Source organism: Ambystoma mexicanum, chromosome 14 (genome assembly GCF_040938575.1).
Source record: "Ambystoma mexicanum isolate Mex_15411 chromosome 14, UKY_AmexF1_1, whole genome shotgun sequence".
Taxonomy (NCBI): Eukaryota; Metazoa; Chordata; class Amphibia; order Caudata; family Ambystomatidae; genus Ambystoma; species Ambystoma mexicanum.
This window is the reverse complement of record NC_090940.1, coordinates 519107852-519125492: the sequence shown is the minus strand read 5'-3', so window position 1 is coordinate 519125492 and position 17641 is coordinate 519107852. Positions and strand designations below refer to the sequence as shown.

General features: G+C 48.2%; 1 protein-coding gene across 1 annotated transcript in view; it reads left to right on the top strand.

The window, feature by feature from the left end:
* Window positions 1-17641, top strand: part of DYNC1H1 (dynein cytoplasmic 1 heavy chain 1) — a 2031190-nt gene that overhangs the window by 647212 nt on the left and 1366337 nt on the right. Inside the window, exon 37 of the mRNA XM_069637760.1 lies at window positions 10368-10508. Coding sequence (XP_069493861.1) covers window positions 10368-10508 — 141 coding nt within the window. The remainder of the gene's footprint in view (window positions 1-10367; window positions 10509-17641) is intronic.

Below are 17641 nucleotides of genomic sequence, written 5' to 3'. Positions count from 1 at the left end.
TGTCGAATCCAAAAACCTCCTGGACCCCGCACAATCAGGCTTCAGACCACGACACAGAACCGAAACCACTCTGGCCTCAATCTGGGACGATCTTAAGATCACCGCTGACTTTTCAGGATATGCTGCACTAATACTTCTAGAACTCTCTGCTGCGTTCGACACAATTAACCACTCAATCCTACTTGACCGCCTCCACTCCCTAGGAATCCGTGGAACAGCTTTCAAATAGATTGCCTCCTTCCTCAACTACAGGAAACAAATAACCCTCCTCTCCACTTTTGCCTCGGCCGCTCACCCTCCTCTCCACTTTTGCCTTGGTCGCTCGCCCAGTCAAAACTGGAGTACCACAAGGAGCATGCCTATGAGCCCTCCTATTCAACCTCTATATGTCCACCCTCCCTGGAATCATCCGCCTACACAATATCCTCCTGTGCTACAACTATGCTGATGATACACAAATCATCCTGAAACTCCTCAACTCTGACCCCAACTTCCAATTCGACATTGCAGCTTGCCTCCTTGACATCGACCGTTGGATGACTACAAACCAACTCCTTCTAAACCCCACCAAAACCGAAATCATGATGTGCAGCAACTCAGAGCTTCTTTCCCACCTTCTACCCTGGCCCCCATCCATGGGCCAACCTCCCACCCCCTCTCCCACTGTAAAAAACCTTGGATGCACTCTGGACTCCGACCTATCACTCTCTCGTCAAATCAACAACCTCTCTAAGTCTTGTCACTACCATCTCAAAATTCTCAGACGCATTTTTCCCTACCTCTCCTTTCCTAGTAGAGTTGCCGCTATTATGCTCATTGTAATGACAAGACTGGACTATGCCAAGTCCCTTTAAGTCGGAGTCTGGGCATACCACCTTATTAAATTACAAAGGGCACAAAACACTACCGCAAATTGCTGCTAGCACTAGGCCCAAGAGACCACACCTCTCCAGCTCTCAGAACGCTCCACTGGCTGCTAGTTGGACAAAGGGCCACTTTCAATACTCTGCATCACCCACTGTGCAGTGCACAAGACCGGCCCTGTATACCTCCAAGACAAGCTAAAACCTTACCTCCAAACCTGCACCCTAAGATCAAGCTATGGCCTCCTACTAGTGATCCCAACCACCAACTGGGTGAGGATAGGAGGATCCTCGCTCTCAGCCTTGGCCCCCACTCTATGGAACTCATTTCCACCTCACTTCCGTCACACCGAAGACTGTCATTCCGCAAATTACTAAAAAGATGGCTCTTTCCATAACACCAATGATCATCCTAAAATGCATCTGAACCCCCAGCAACCCGAACGACGAAACACACAAAGCAGTCCTACCCGGCGCACACGCACATGATAGGACATAACAGATGGATCAGAGGGAATGACTAGAGCGAATGGATTCGATGGATGGAGTAAACGGGGTGAATAGACACAGAAAACAGAATGTCAGAGTTGATCGAACAGAGAAAATAAAGGAGTAAATAGAGTGGATGGAACGGCTAGAGTGACTAAAACGGATAGACTGGATGTCCCGGGTGGTGCAGATGTCCCGGGTGGTGCAGATGTCCCGGGTGGTGCAGATGTCCCGGGTGGTGCAGATGTCCCGGATGATTTGGCTGGTGCAGATGTCGCAGATGTCACCGATGTCACGGATGGTGAGGATGTTGCGGATAGAGGCAATACCTGTTCACCATGATGTTGCCATATATCTGTTTCTGATGTTTGTTAATCTGCTTAGAATCACATGCTGTGCATAGGTCCGACATCCAGTGGTCACTGCGGAGTATTGCATTTTGTTTTTCGTAGTCGAAAAGGGGACGTCGACAAGGCGTGTCTGTAACACTATCCCTATAGTGACGTGCGTTGTACCCACAATCCCTCACGCGTCGAGGTCCCTCAGATTGTTTTTTTCCGCCCAGTTTCTGGTCGCCTTTCGCGGAGCTCCTAGAGAGACATTGCTATACTTACCACGGACCTCGGTCCTTTTGTCATAACTTAATATACTGGTAACGATCCCTCCCCCTCGACGTTCGCTGTGAAGCTGTTTCTCCGCCGAACTATTTTCGACGGAGAGGAAGAGCGGAGGAGATCCTTCGGCGCTGCCGAACACGTGGCCTGGCCTCGACGGCCAACTTACAGTAGGGAGAGTGGGGGTTAGAACTTTGTCTCTTCTCTTTGAGAATGTCTTTCTTTCTCCCTTTTCTTTCCCTTGGGGTTGTTATCGCCAGCTATTATTGCCTCAGCTATGGAGAGGACACCATTTAAGTTTTGCCCACGCTGCAGGGGCAAATATACTTGGAAAGATAAGCACAAGCTCTGTAATCGTTGCTTACCCCTCGATCACATAGAGAACAGCTGCGCAGCCTGCAAGCTCTTAAAACCCAGGACTCTTAAAGAACGTAGGGTTAAGAGGTGGGCAGACTACGCGATGTCGAAGTCAGTTTCCTCACCCGCTGCCGCTGTTACTGAAAGTGACGAGGAGTGCGATAACTCGACGTCCGTTACGGAAGTCATGAACCCCCAGAAGGAGCGCTCACGCTCCTCGTCGTCCGTCCCCGGCCCCGACGGGCTCCGCTCACGCCCTGCTTATGGGGATGAACACCCCGGCGACAAGGACGCACACAAACCCCATAAGGCTAAACACACTACCCACGGCTCTTCTTCGTCGAGAACGAAGGATCCATCAGCGCCGAAGGGGACGCAGGGCACTCCGGCGTCTACCGCAGACCGTAAAGGTCACAAGCCCCACCCGCAAACGCAGCCGCGACCAGCGATTGGGCTTCCATCTAACACGGGCGCTACCCCAAAAACATCCGACGCAACGCTCCATAGAGCGACCGTCGAGGTACAACGCGCAACGCACACAACGTCGACACCAAAGCCCTCGACGGACAAAATCGTGGCCGAGAGCCTAGCGAGAATTGTCGCCGAAGACGAACGTACGCGGACGACGAAACAAACGTCGAATACCGCGTCGAAAAAACACAAAAGTAGCCAGGAACTGCCCCTTTCTCCAAAGGACGCTTCCGAACTACCTGAAGGCTTTTCAGAAGGAGACGGGAACCTCTCGTCGACGCTGTGGGAGCGTTCGAAACGATTCGAAGGCGAAAACACTAATTTCCCCCCTCTAGACTATTCAGGGGTACCCCATGAGACCCTTGAAAGACTCCATTCTTGCATGGAGAAAATGGAAAGGTTTCTAGGAAACCAAGACCCACCCACTCACAAAAGACAAAGAGAATGGCCACAGGATGACCCTAGAGTCAATATTCCTAGGCTGGTTGACCTCACTGAGGAGGAGCAATACCTCCAAGAAGATGAGGAGTGTTTGGGTGGAGAAGAAGAGGTAGAACTTGAGGAAGAGGGGTTCGAAGAAGATCCTTACACCACTCCTACAGGGTTTGAAGAGGATACAGCTACCTCGCAGCCCTGGCATTCACCGTCAGGGCAGCCTTGGCAATCCCCATCAGTACATTCAGACCCTGATGCCTTTCTCCCTTCTCCTCTCAAGGATTCACATGGGAACTCCTCTCCCATAGATGACCAACCTTCCCTCAATGCACTATTGCGCAAGGCAGCAGCGCATTTTGAGATTGATACAGGGGAAACTCTTCCAGACATTGACTTTGTAGAAAAAGTCATCAAAGAAAAAGCCCCTGTTAGCCAATCTATTCCTCTCCTGGCTTCTATTAAAAGAAGAATTTCTCCTTCCCTTACTAACCCAGCTCTAGTAAGAGGGGTCAACCCTAGAATAGAAAAGCTCTTCAGCCCTTCATCCTCTGACCCTTTATACATCAGAGGACACTCTATTCCGGACTCCCTTGTGGTTACCAACACAAGAAAAAGAGCAGGGGTGCCACTATCCACTAGTGAAGCACCTCCAGACAAAGAAGGCAAAAAACTCTATGCACTGGGGAAGAGAATCACGACCTCCGCCGCCTTCTCTACTAGAATTGCTAATAACAACTCACTTTTAGCTAGCTACGCAGATGCACAGTGGAACAAGCTGCGCAGCGAAGCAGAGGAAGCACCTGAACCTCTGCGTTCTCGCCTGCTAGCTATAATATCAGAGGGCACACTGGTAAACCAGGGCATCGTTAAAAACTCCCTAGATGCCGCTGAGACGGCTGGCCGCTCCCTAGTGCAGGGAATACTTCTCAAGCGCCACGTTTGGCTACGCAATTCAGGTTTTAAGCCCGAAACCCAAGCCTCCCTCATAAATAAACCCATTGAACAGACGCATCTGTTTGGGAAAGCAGTAGATGAGGCCCTAGAACATGCTAAAAAAGAGTTTGATACCATCAAAACTCTTGATCAAATTTCTAGGCCCCCTAACAGGCGAGGCTATGGTATTAAACGCTCCTTTCATGGCCAAAGACAGCAGCAGAACCAACAACAACAATATTACTCTGGCTCCAACTGGCCCACCAACCAGGGTAACACCCAGTTCAGTCAAAGAGGCCAACGCCGTGGCAAAGGAAGAGGTCGTGGCTCCAGCCCCAGAGGTTCCACGCCCAATACCAGCAAATGACCCGAAAATTCGGGTCCCCTCCCATGCATCACCGGTCGGGGGCCGGCTAACATCGTTCCTTTCAGCATGGGAGGGAATCACGTCAGACCGTTGGGTATTATCCACCATAGCCCACGGATACTGCATCGAGTTCAACAGTTCCCCGAAGTACAAACCCCCACGGAACCGGCGCATGACACCGCAACACCTCTCCATTCTTCTTCAAGAGGTGGAAGAACTACTGAAGAAAGAAGCTATAGAGCCCGTCCCCCTATCACAGGTAACAGAAGGTATTTATTCAGTGTACTTCCTTGTACCCAAAAAGGACTTAACCATGCGCCCTGTATTAGATCTGCGCCCAGCGAACATATTTGTCAAACCCCAAAAGTTTCGTATGGTGACCTTACAGGAGGTAATCCCGCTGTTATCACAAGGGGATTACATGACAACACTGGACATGAAAGATGCATACTTTCATATTTTAATGTTGACATCGCACAGAAAATACCTCAGGTTCAAAATAGAGGACAAACACTACCAGTTCAGAGTACTACCCTTCGGGATAGCATCTGCACCAAGGGTATTCACGAAAGTACTGGCAGTGGCAGCGGCCCACCTGCGCAGATTATCCATCCCGGTATACCCTTACCTCGACGACTGGCTCATAACAGGGGATTCTTACGAAACATGCTTCTCCAATACCCAAAAGACCGTAGACCTTTTGTCCCAACTGGGCTTCTCCATCAACGAAAAGAAGTCCAGCTTAGACCCCAGCCAAACCAAACAATTCCTAGGGGCTCTAATTCGAACAAGGGACGGCCTCGTATTCCCCTCCAACGAGAGGGTCCAAAACATGCTGTTTCAAATTCCCCATTATGTAGCAGGCCGAGAGGTGACGGTACGCAAAGCAATGCGCTTGCTAGGGATGATGGCGTCATGTATTTATTTGGTACCTCACGCGCGCCTGCGCATGCGCCCAATGCAAGAGTGGCTCTACAGCCAGTGGTGTCAGGCCAGCGGACAATGGGACGATCTAGTGGTGGTCTCGCAGGCCTTGGTTCTCTCGCTACGGTGGTGGACAAAAGAAAACCTGTTATTAGGGAAAACTTTTGCCACACCCGCAGTGGAAGCCACTCTAACCACAGACGCATCCCTTACAGGATGGGGGGCTCACCTATCCCATCAAACGGCACACGGAGTGTGGACTCCGAGTTTAGCATCCAAGCATATAAACCTGCTGGAACTACTAGCGGTGTTCAAAGCACTGAAAGCCTTTCAGGAACACTTACAAGGAAAGACAGTGATGGTCCTCACAGACAGCACCACAGCCATGTACTACCTCAACAAGCAAGGGGGCACTCACTCTCCAGGACTGTCCAAGCTGTCCCAGAATATATGGAAGTGGGCTCTCAGACACAACATGTTCCTACTAGCACAACATGTACCAGGGGAACTCAATCTGCTAGCAGACAAACTCAGCAGAGACTTCCCCCTGCCCGAAGAGTACGAAGGGCAATTGCACGAAGACATCGTCTTAGACATCTTCACGCAATGGGGATTCCCGGAAATAGACCTGTTCACAACCCTGGAGAACTCACAATGCCAAAGTTACGCCTCCAGGTACCCCCAGAACCAGTCCAAGGGGAACGGTCTGTTGATTCAATGGTCAGGGAAATTTGTTTACGCCTTTCCCCCCGACTCCCCTTCTCAACAAAGTGGTGCACAAGATGCACCAGGAGCAGGTTACCATGATACTAGTGGCCCCAATGTGGGCACGGCAACCTTGGTTCGCTCACTTGATGGAGATGTCCCTATCTCCCCCAGTGAAACTTCCCTGCCCGTACAACATGCTGTCACAAGACAAGGGCAGGACACTGCATCCATGCCCTCAGACCATGAACTTAGCAGCCTGGCTCCTGAGATCATAGAATTTGGACATTTACAACTCCCACAGAGATGTATGGACATCCTCAGGGAAGCCAGAAAACCTAATACTCGACACTGCTATTCTAGCAAATGGAAAAGATTCGTTATCTGGTGTAGAGGTACTAGCATCAACCCAGTTGACTGCTCTCCTACTGACATTATTCTATACTTGACCCATTTACTGGATTCAGGTTTAGTGTTCAATTCCATTAAAGTCCACCTAGCGGCACTTTCTGCATACACCACTTCCCAACTTAAAGTGTCGTGGTGGAAGATACCAGTTATCAAAGCCTTCATGGAGGGGGTAAAAAGGATACACCCTCCGATAGCTAACCCAGCTCCCGGATGGGACTTAAATGTGGTACTTTCCAGACTCATGGGCCCTCCCTTCGAACCCATGCACAAGGCAACTCTTAAAGATATCACCCTTAAGACTGCTTTCCTAATAGCTATCACCTCCATTAGGAGAGTAAGTGAACTACAGGCGCTTTCTGTACTAGACCCCTTCGTAACAGTTCACAAAAATAAAGTGGTTCTACGCACACACCCAAGGTTTGCACCTAAATTCATCTCGAAATTTCATGTAAACCAAACTATAGAACTACCAACGTTCTTTCAAAACCCTTCCAGCTCGGGAGAAAAAAGTCTGCATACACTAGATGTACGCAGAGCTGTCATGTTCTACATGGAAAGAACCAGACCACTGAGAAAGACTTATCAGTTCTTTGTCTCGGCGGCAGCAGGAAGAGAAGGAGATGCGGTCTCAAAATCCACTATATCTAGATGGATTGTTCAATGCATCACTCTCTGTTACACTCTTGCTAAGAGAGAACTACCCTTCAAGCCAAGAGCACATTCCACTCGAGGCACTGGGGCTTCCATAGCATTCATTGCAAATGTTCCCCTTGAGTCCATCTGCAAAGCGGCTACCTGGAGTTCTGTGCACACCTTTACAAAACACTACTGTCTAGATGCACACTCTAGATCTGACTCCCAGGTGGGACAGGCAGTATTAAGACATCTTTTCTCTACTGTTCCTTCTCATAACCCACCGCCAACTCCGGGTACTGCTCGCTAGTCTATGCACAGCATGTGATTCTAAGCAGATTAACAAACATCAGAAGACAATGCATTACTTACCGTAAAAGCATTTCTGATGGTTGTATCTGCTTAGATTCACATGCGCCCACCCTTCCTCCCCGCTCGGATGGAAGGAACATAGACTTCCTTTATATCTCTCTTTTCTGTACTCACTCACGTCTATAAGGCTCCCTCAGGGCAGAAAAATACAAACAGAGGGACCTCGACGCGTGAGGGATTGTGGGTACAACGCACGTCACTATAGGGATAGTGTTACAGACACGCCTTGTCGACGTCCCCTTTTCGACTACGAAAAACAAAATGCAATACTCCGCAGTGACCACTGGATGTCGGACCTATGCACAGCATGTGAATCTAAGCAGATACAACCATCAGAAATGCTTTTACGGTAAGTAATGCATTGTCATCCCCTATATATGCGATCAACCTGTATCCCCATATATATCTGTATCCCATATAAACCTGTATTTGTCCTATCGCTATAGATCTGTATGTCGCTATGTACGTCCCCACTGTCCTGTTCACGTGCCTGGTCTCAGGCGCCTATGCTGATAACCACCATATCACACCACTACGCCTACTCTCTACTATACACCATCATTCAACCAAAGCACAGCTATACCCCTGTTAATTCGACCTAGCTATTCATATACGAACACGACTCCATGGTCACCTCATCACCCTAATAAAAAGCAGCTAGCTGAGCAAATTCCAGCTAGCTGTTCGCAAAAGCGTCCCTCGGGCCTAACGCAGCCAGAACCCAGTCTAGGTGTGCACCCACCAGACTGAACACATCCAACTGATTTCCTCAGCACCACACCTATCGCTAGGAAGCAGCTATCGCCCAACAATTACACCAGCTGCAAACATATCCAGTGCACCCACGCACCGTACAACACTCTCTACTGACTTGAACTACGGTTCACAAGGGCGTTCAACCTACCAGCGCTTTGAGATCATACCAGTAATACATAAGGCGCTATACAAATCCCATGTAACATATCACTGCAGCAGAGGTATCAGCTGCAGATACATGTCACTAGGTAATTAAAAAGAAACCGCTGCCACCAGCCATTCAAGTGAGTTAGTGTAACAAAATGTTACATGAGGAATGGGTTACAGGAGTCATTATGTAACCCCCGAGCACTCCACATGGGGTGGTGTGGGCTGGACCCATAAAGTAAAGGTAAGTAAGACAGGGGTCATCTTACTATTCTTGAGAAAAGTAGTTCACCCAAGAAAATGTAGTTAAACATTATGAAAAGTTCAAGGGACTTTCAGTGGCACTACATAAAAGGTGTTGTATGTCACAATGCAAAAGCAGATGTCTATGAAGTTTACCAGACTCCATAAAACAGTGAGGAACATAACTAATCATAGTCAGGAAAACACACAAGTGTGTGAGAAAAAGGTCCCACTCACTCAGGAGAAAAAATGAAAAAGCCCCGAGTCCAGCAAAAGAACTGGGGGTCTCTAAGGTTAAAGGGAATTGGCACAGAAATAACATTTCTCCCGAACAGCAGTTCCAGGTTCGGAGTATTTATCAGGAACTACAGCACAACTTCTGCAGTCTCCCTGCAGGGAGTTGGTTCCTTTCAGGGAAGGTGAAAGACAAATGGTCTGCAGAGTGTTGGACTCCTCCTTCGCTTCCTGCCTTCTCAGACACACTGGAGCCTGGGTGGGGGAAATACAATGGATTTCGCCACAGAAGAGACCACTTTCACTGAGGTCGTACCCCCAACCCCCCCCCTAAAATGGCGGGGGGGGGAAGACCTTAAACAATATGCACACTTAAAAATTGTGAAAAAGAAGGCACCCACCAGTCTAACAGAACGGTGGGCCTTGTGTGCATTACCTAGGCTGAATTAACAGCCTGCAAGTAAAAATGACTAAAAGTCATACAGGTAAAACCACTCCCACCAGCCATTCAAGTAATCTTGCAATTGTAATAATGTTACCAGGTAAGTAAGAAAGGGGATAAATAACGTATGGTGTGCTGGCTCACTAATACAAAATGTAAAGGGGAGGAAAATCCTTCTTTACTACTTGGAAACTGTAGTTCACCCAAGTACATGAAAGAAAAATGAGCATGGGAGCCCAAAGGGGCAACCCAGCCTAATCCCAAAAGTTATAGGTAACTCTAACCGTACACTATGGAGAGACATAAAAGGGTTACCCATAAAAAGAGTAAAAGGCTAGGTGAGAGAGGAAAAGGCTTCCCCCTTCAACTAGGGACAAGAGAAAAGAATAACCCAAGTCCAAGCAAAAGGTTCTGGGGTTGACACAGCTCAAAGATTGTATCACAAATATGAAAATGTTACCTAACACTACTTATTGACCCAAGATTTATCTTGGCCTACTGTATTTAAAATAAACCATTATATTTACAATTCTTCGTTTATCAGTGTTTCTTTGAACCATATGTATGCAACCATTTATTTGTACTGACCTAAAGACCTCTCTCCCTCCTGAGATAAGCTGGCTGCTCTGTCCATGCTACCAAACATTCTCTGGTGGTACAGCCTTATACTAAGAGTGGAATTTTGTACTGCTTTCGATATGGTTTTCATGAGGTCTGGGTAGGACTTTAGAAAAACTGTCCTAACTGCACCCTACATGTACACTTTCCGTTCAAGGCTTGTTGATTTGAGCCCACAGTTGAGAACCACATGATTGTGTAGGTTGTTCCTTAATCTGTCTTATTGACCTTTGGAGGTACAGTAGACGCCAGTCAGCAGCTTCACTGATGCATTATTTTGTCCATGCATTATAAACGTGGCTGAAGTACATGAGTTTGCTTAACACAATACATTTGTTGTTTTTGGCTTGCAGCGTTACCTGATTTACGCCATTTTGTGGTCATTCTCTGGAGACAGCCGTTTGAAAATGAGAGCTGAACTTGGCGAATACATACGGAGGATAACTACTGTACCATTGCCATCTGCACCCAACATACCAATAATTGATTATGAGGTGAATGTTTTTCATATATTTACATTTTCTAGGTATGCTATCGCTATTGTAGACCGAAATCTAAGAAGAGTATTGGGCTTAGATTCGTTGAATCTGACTTTTTACATTAATGTGTTTTTGCCACACTGTCTGTTCATCATTCTTTAGTGAGGTTTCATTCATAAAAACATTGGCAAATGTTCAATTGCTGATAAGGCACCCATCTATTGCCTATCACCAATGTACATCCCAATACATATTACTAATAATGACTTTGTGCTGGTAAAAAAACAAACATATTTGTTCTATGAAGAACATGGCATGCAAGGCCACTGGTTACACAGACCATGAACGGCAAAGAAACCACAAAAGTCTTTGCCATACTTTCCTGTAACTGTATGTACTGAGGATATGGCGGATGAGTGGCACAGAGGAAGAACGATGTAGGAATAGGGAGAAAAGAAAGCTGGGCTCAACTTTTTTGATAATACCTGCATGCGTTATTTACTGATTTGGGAAAATAGTCTCCGACAGCAATGTTTTTCCTCGGGTGGAATTCATTAATTTATTAACATAGCACTCAAATTTGCTCCTTTTTCATGCCATTCATCATTGCTAGTACTTGCACCATATTCATTGCCCCAATCATAGTTCCCCAACCCCAAACCTAGCATCTAAGACTATGGGAGATCCGCAGACGCATACTTCCAGTTTCATTGTAGAGGGCATTGTTCTTTACAGTCAACATGGTCTTGTGAACCTGATGGGTGGACACAGAAGCAAAAACGAATAAAACTCAAGGTCAGTTAAGGCAAATTGGTAAGTGCTTCTATGATGCGTGCTTTAGCAGGCACACTTCATCTTTTGTTGGCCATCCTGAGAGAGCTGTTGAAAGAAGAGAATTGTATACTGTTGGCAAAGATTTTCTTTTTGCAACGTTCCCTCCATAGTTTCCTCCGGAACCCCATTTTTTCTGCTTTTTTAAATCCTGTCCGGACTTTTTTGAGGGTAAATAAAGCCTTCAGCATCACTCTGCCGTTTGCTCATTTCTTATGAGGACAGTGAACAGTCCTATCAGTTCTGGGAAACCTTGTTTCTGATGCTTGTGGATCTGCTTAGAATCACATGCTGTGCATAAAGTCTGACATCTAGTGGAAATTGTGTAGTATTGCATCTTTCTTTCGAAGATTGAAAGGGACGTCAGCATGGGCGTGACTGTAACACAATCCCTGACGTGACGTGTAGTGTACCCAAAGTCCCTCACGCAACAAGGTCCCTCCAGATTGTTTGTTTCCACCAACCTAGTTGGTTGTTTATGTGGAAGGATGTAAATAATTTAATATTTTAGCAAAAGTATGGCTAAGGCCAGGGGACTCTGCAAAATGCTTCCGACCAGTATGGCGGAAAAAAACAATCTGAGAATCCTAGACGCGTGAGGGATCTTGGGTACAGTGGACGTCACACTAGGGATAGTATTACTGGCACGCCCTGTGTCGACGCCCATTTTTCGAGTTTTGAAAAACAAACTGTAATACTCCGCATCTTCCACTAGATGTCGGCCTATGCACAGCATTTGATCTAAGCAGATTCCACAAGCCTCAGAAGCCAATCTACTTCAATACCAAATTAAGTTTTTGAGGCAGTTTGAGCTCCTGTGAAATAGGAGCAAAATAGCAGTTCAGTTAATTAGCAGTGAGCAAAAAGGACAAAAAGAAGTAGAATAGATTACATATACTTTCTATGAAGTGCAAATAGTTTTAGTTCACCATTAGAGTTCAATTCAAGTCAATAGGCCAGGCCAAAGTCAATGGGCTAGTGTTCTGGATAGGAAAGAGCAGTTCTGTTATCAAACGGTAAAGTCTTTGCAAACGTTCTCAGAAGTAGCTTAGGCAAACAAAAGGATCATTTGTGGGGTCACAAGCTGATTAGGCCTGCAAGTTGGGAAAGTTTCACGAACTTTCACCGCAAGAGTGGCGTTCTCTCAATCGGGTTGGCACAGTACCTTTATATAAAGAAACAAATGCTGAAGTCTTTGTTCCTGCAGATCTTGCTGTTCCCGAGCCTCAGTCGTGGGGACAAGAGGGAGGACGTCGGGGGACTCCTGCTCTGCACCGGTTCGTTGAATAAACCAAACAAAATGGATTCACTTCAGTTCCAGTAGCTGTAGATTCAAGAAAACAAGCTGGTGTCCCTCTCCCTGGTTAATGCTAACCAGCCTTGAGAATGGTATCCAGGTGTCTTACGAGTTGATAGGTCCCACCAACTCAAAAGGAAGAAGCCGTCCTTGAAGGAGCTTCTCTGTCGAATGGAGTTTAGCAATTCGGACCTGTAGCAGGGCTTCACCGGGCAATCCAATGGTCCAGCGGTTGCAGCAGCCGTCCTCTTCCAGCTAGTCTTCGGTTCTTTTGTTCCAGTGGGCGACTCTGATTTCCAGTCCAAGAGACTCGCCTTTTAAACAGGTTTATCCCTTTCATTCCAGCTTAACTGTCACTCACCCAGCAAGGTGGCTGTCATTGCCGGACTGTCAGCCAGCTAATCACACCAGAGTGCATTTGGGTCTCCTAGGAGACTAGGCACATGGAGTTAATGGCACCTCCATCCCTCCCTGCCCACCCCAGACACTCAGACGCCAGAGGCAGTCTTCAGTCCTGAAGCCCGCCAAAAGATAACGAACAAAGGGACCAAACCTGGTTTGGCACGCAGAGACAAACACTAGAAGGACCTTTGCAAAAAGAAATGGCGAAAAAAAGAAGACCAGGACCTGTTTAAACAAAGGGGCTTAAGGCGCCATCTTGAAAAACATGGCTTCTGTGATTTTTACCTACTGGTGTTCGCGGTCGGGAAAAATCATGGTAGTTCACTGCCATCAGCCTTTTCAATAGGAAAGGGAGCATTTGACTGCTACATGAGTATTTAGACACAGGGGATACTATGTAACTGCTCCAGCACTCCATTGTAAGATGGTGTGTGCTGCGTCTATGAATTTGGAAAGACTAGTAAAGTCAATTTCACTTTACAAACTCTGTGAAACAGTAGTTTATCCCAGAGAAGGTATTTAAACCTTTGGGAAGTCTAAAAAGACATCCCTGTGTCACTGCACTGAAGGTGCTGTATAACACACATGAAAAGATGATACCTATGGAGTTATCTAAAACTCCATAATCAAAGAACACAAATGTAAAACACATCAAAATACATGAAAGAGTGGGAAAAAAAGGCTCACGCTCTTTCCAGGTAAAAAAACTCAAGTCCCCAAAATCCAGCAAAGTTGCTCGGGGTCTCTAAGGTGTAGGTAATGAGCATATTTATGAGAATTCTCCCTAACAAGAGGCTGGGGGCAGAAGGGGCTTCGTAATAGTCCTCTCGAAGAGAGGGGGTGCTCTTATACTCCTTGGCTGCCAAAATGATTTCCGAAAGGCTTTCGCGAAGCTTCGGCGGCTGCATAGAGGTCTCGACGCACCTGAAGGCGCAGTCATGGTCGGTGACTCCCCCGAACAGTGCCGGTGGCCTGTCTGTTGGGGCCGTGTATCTGGGAGCACATAGGCTCCGCTGAGAGTCCATGGCTTCCAATTCGGAGCCATGGCTGCCGACGGATTCCTCATCGCCCGAAGCGACGCCGCTGACAGGGGAAAGGTTTTCGGCCTGCCGACCGTAGGCCACCCACCTTTTAATATGCTTGTCTTTCAGCATCTTCGGTCGAAAGAGTTTTCAGGCCTTGCAAGAGCGTTCGTCGTGGTCACCAGGAAGACACAGATTGCATCAGCGATGGGTGTCTTTCCAGGGAAATTTGCTGTTACACAAAGGGCAGAATTTAAAAGGAGTCCTCGCCATAGCAGTGGTTAGCGGCAGCCAGACCAAGAAGAGAAAGAGGGATCCCTCTTTCCCCATCCCAACGTCGAACTTCGACACTCGACGCCGGCTGGAGAAGAAATCGACCGTCGGCTGCTGCACGACGGATTTGGGCCTCGGAAGGCCTCTTGCATCGGCCTTGCAAGTAGGGAGAGTGGGGGGTTGGACATACTCTACACTCTTGGTATATAGATACACCTTATACATTTCCTACACTTAACAGCCCGCTGCCTCAAGGTGCGTATGGAGGGTACCCCTTTTCAATTCTGCCCCAAGTGCAATCGCAAATACCCTTGGGTCGACAGGCACGCCACGTGCAATCTCTGCTTGCCAAGGGACCACCCTGAAGGAACTGCAGAGCGTGTAGTAGGTTTAAACCTAAGACACTTAAGGACCATTCGACGAAGCGTTGGGCCCACCACGCCAGGCAGGCGGCCATGGCAGCAGAGGGCACCTTCAGCGACGGCAGCGACGCCGTACTTTCGGACGGCGATGGCATTACAGCATCGAAAGACAGCTGAGCGCAGGTCCCCGACCTCGGAAGGTCGTCCGGCAGGGCGGCTATGGGGAAGACCCCCGGCGACACAAGCGCTTCACACACCGCACACACTAAACACACGAAGTCCAACCGAGACTCGACGACGTCGAGTTCTCGAAAAGAGGCACAAACAGAACGGTCCGATTCGGTGTCCTCTGGGCGTTCTCGATCGAGATCGCCGCATGATCATCTTGCCAAGAGTGCCTCGCTCCCTAGGCTAACAGAAGTTCGATCGTCAGAGGACGAAGACGACTTCCACCCCCAGGCCGCGCTCCAGGAGTCGGAGCCCGCAGACAAGATCAGCGCGGCCCCACGCTCGAAGGACAGGGACTCTACCCCGATCCTTGACGCCAGGCGTTGAAAACCTCCGGAGCCACAAAAGGACAGGGAAAACACTTTCCACTCACCGGGAGGGGGGAAAACAGCAGAAGAAGCAGCCTTTGCACTCTTCCACACCTGTAAAAGGCGCCACTCCCCCTAAACAGACAGACAAGACCAGGTCTGCTGATATGTCTAAAACCAGCAAATCTACTCAAGATAAATCTCCGAGACTTGCTGAGAGTCATTCCCATTTCCAAAAAGTGGTCGAGTGAAGACATAGATAGGGTCATGTCAAGGATGTCTTCTTTGGCTGACTTTTATGATAAAAATCCAGACCATTTCCTTTCGTATGATCCACAAGGGGCGACACCCTCAGGCTCTAACGATCCTATCCCCCCGAGTAAGAAGCCCCGGTTTGAGACACCGATGAGGTCTACAGACCCCTTCGAGGTACTACCCTACTCAAGACCATACTCACTGTATCAAGGAGAGGCTTCCTTTGGTGAGGACCAAGAATTTGTCATGGTAGAAGAGCAAACCGGGACGGGCTACTATGGGGATGATGAGGACCAAGAAGAGGAAGACCCTGAAACCTACAGAGTAGATTCCCCGGTAGAAAACGAAGCCTCGGTTACCGACTCCCCTGTCGATAACCAACCCCTCCTAAACAAGGTTCTCGCACGTGCAGCAGAATATTTCCATATCGACACCCACGGTGTCCAGGAGGAGAGGGACTTCGCCGAGGAGTTAGTGGGAGAAAGGAGGCCTGTTGCCCAGACCATCCCTATACTTAAGTCCATTCAGCGAAGAATAGACCTGTCCCTGGTGAACCCGAACCTCACCAGAGCAGTCAATCCCAGGGTTGAAAAACTTTTCAGGGCAGCCGAGTCTGACCCTCTCTATATAAGAGGACATCTGAAGCCAGACTCCCTAGTTGTCGCTAACACTCGTAAGAGGGCTGGAACACCCTTGTCATCGTCCGAAGCTCCTCCAGACAAGGAGAGCAAAAAACTATATGGTTTCGGCAGAAAAGTAGCCTCAACGTCCGCCTATCAGGCAAGGATTGCAAACCCTACCACCCTGTTGGCCAGCTACAACTGCCATCAGTGGGAAGAAGTCGCGGCACTCATAGCCTCTGCTCCGGAACCTTTAAAGGGCCAGTTAGCTCGGATTTCCGCTGAGGGTAGACCCGTGTCTGGTTGCATTTTGAAAGCAACCTTTGACACCGCGGACAACGCAGGCAGATTGATAGCAGAAGGCACTGTTATCAAGAGACATGCGTGGTTACGGCAGTCTGGTTTTAAAGCAGAAACTCAGGCATCATTGTTGGACAAACCGGTGGAAGCCGATCTGTTTGGTAAGGCGGTCGAGGACGCACTGAAGAATCCCAAGGACGAATACGAGACACTGAAGTCCCTTGGCCAATTAACCAATAAACCCCCTAACAAGAGAGGGAATAGTAATTTTCGTCGGCCACGTGGCCAAAATTCCCAGAGAGGATCTAACTATTCCCAGGGGCAGGGTACACAGTGGAACAGCCAACAGTCTACCCAGGGTTACGGCAGGGGTAATAGGAGAGGTTGTGGTAAAGGTAGAGGCAGCCCCAGCAAAGGAGGTGGCACGCCTCCACCAAAGCAGTGACGCTCAGTTCAGGGTCCCTTCTCACGCAACCCCAGTAGGGGGACGCATTTCCAACTTCACCCATGCTTGGGAAGGGATCACATCAGACAGATGGGTGCTGTCAACAGTATCTGCAGGGTACTGTATAGAACTACTGCAGCGTCCCCGGAACCATCCTCCACGACAGAGAATACACTCTTTAGAACATCAGAAGATTCTCCTCGAGGAGATCGCCATTCTGCTAGAAAAGGACGCGATAGAACTCGTCCCGGGACACCAGGTAAACAAGGGTATTTATTCAACTTACTTCCTTGTGCCAAAGAAAGATTTGACAATGCGCCCAGTATTGGACTTACGGCCTGCCAACAAGTATGTCAAGCCCCAAAAGTTTCATGACTACGCTACAAGAGGTAATCCCCCTCCTAATAAAGGGGGATTACATGGCAACCTTGGATATGAAAGATGCCTATTTTCATATTTCCATGTTCCCAGCGCACAGAAGGTACTTGCGCTTCAAGGTGGACAGTCAGCACTACCAATTCAGGGTACTGCCCTTCGGGATAGCTTCGGCACCAAGGGTATTCACCAAGGTACTGGCGGTGGCGGCTGCACACCTACGCAGGTAGGCAATCACGGTGTACCCTTATCTGGACGACTGTCCTGCAAATTACAGGGGTTTCCCCCGTTATGAGCCAAACATTCAAAGGACTATCGACCTCCTCCACGAATTAGGCTTCTCAATCAATGAGAAAAAGTCCAGCCTGGTGCCAAGCACCTCCAAACAGTTCCTAGGAGCAATCCTTGATACTCAAGAGGGGTTGACATT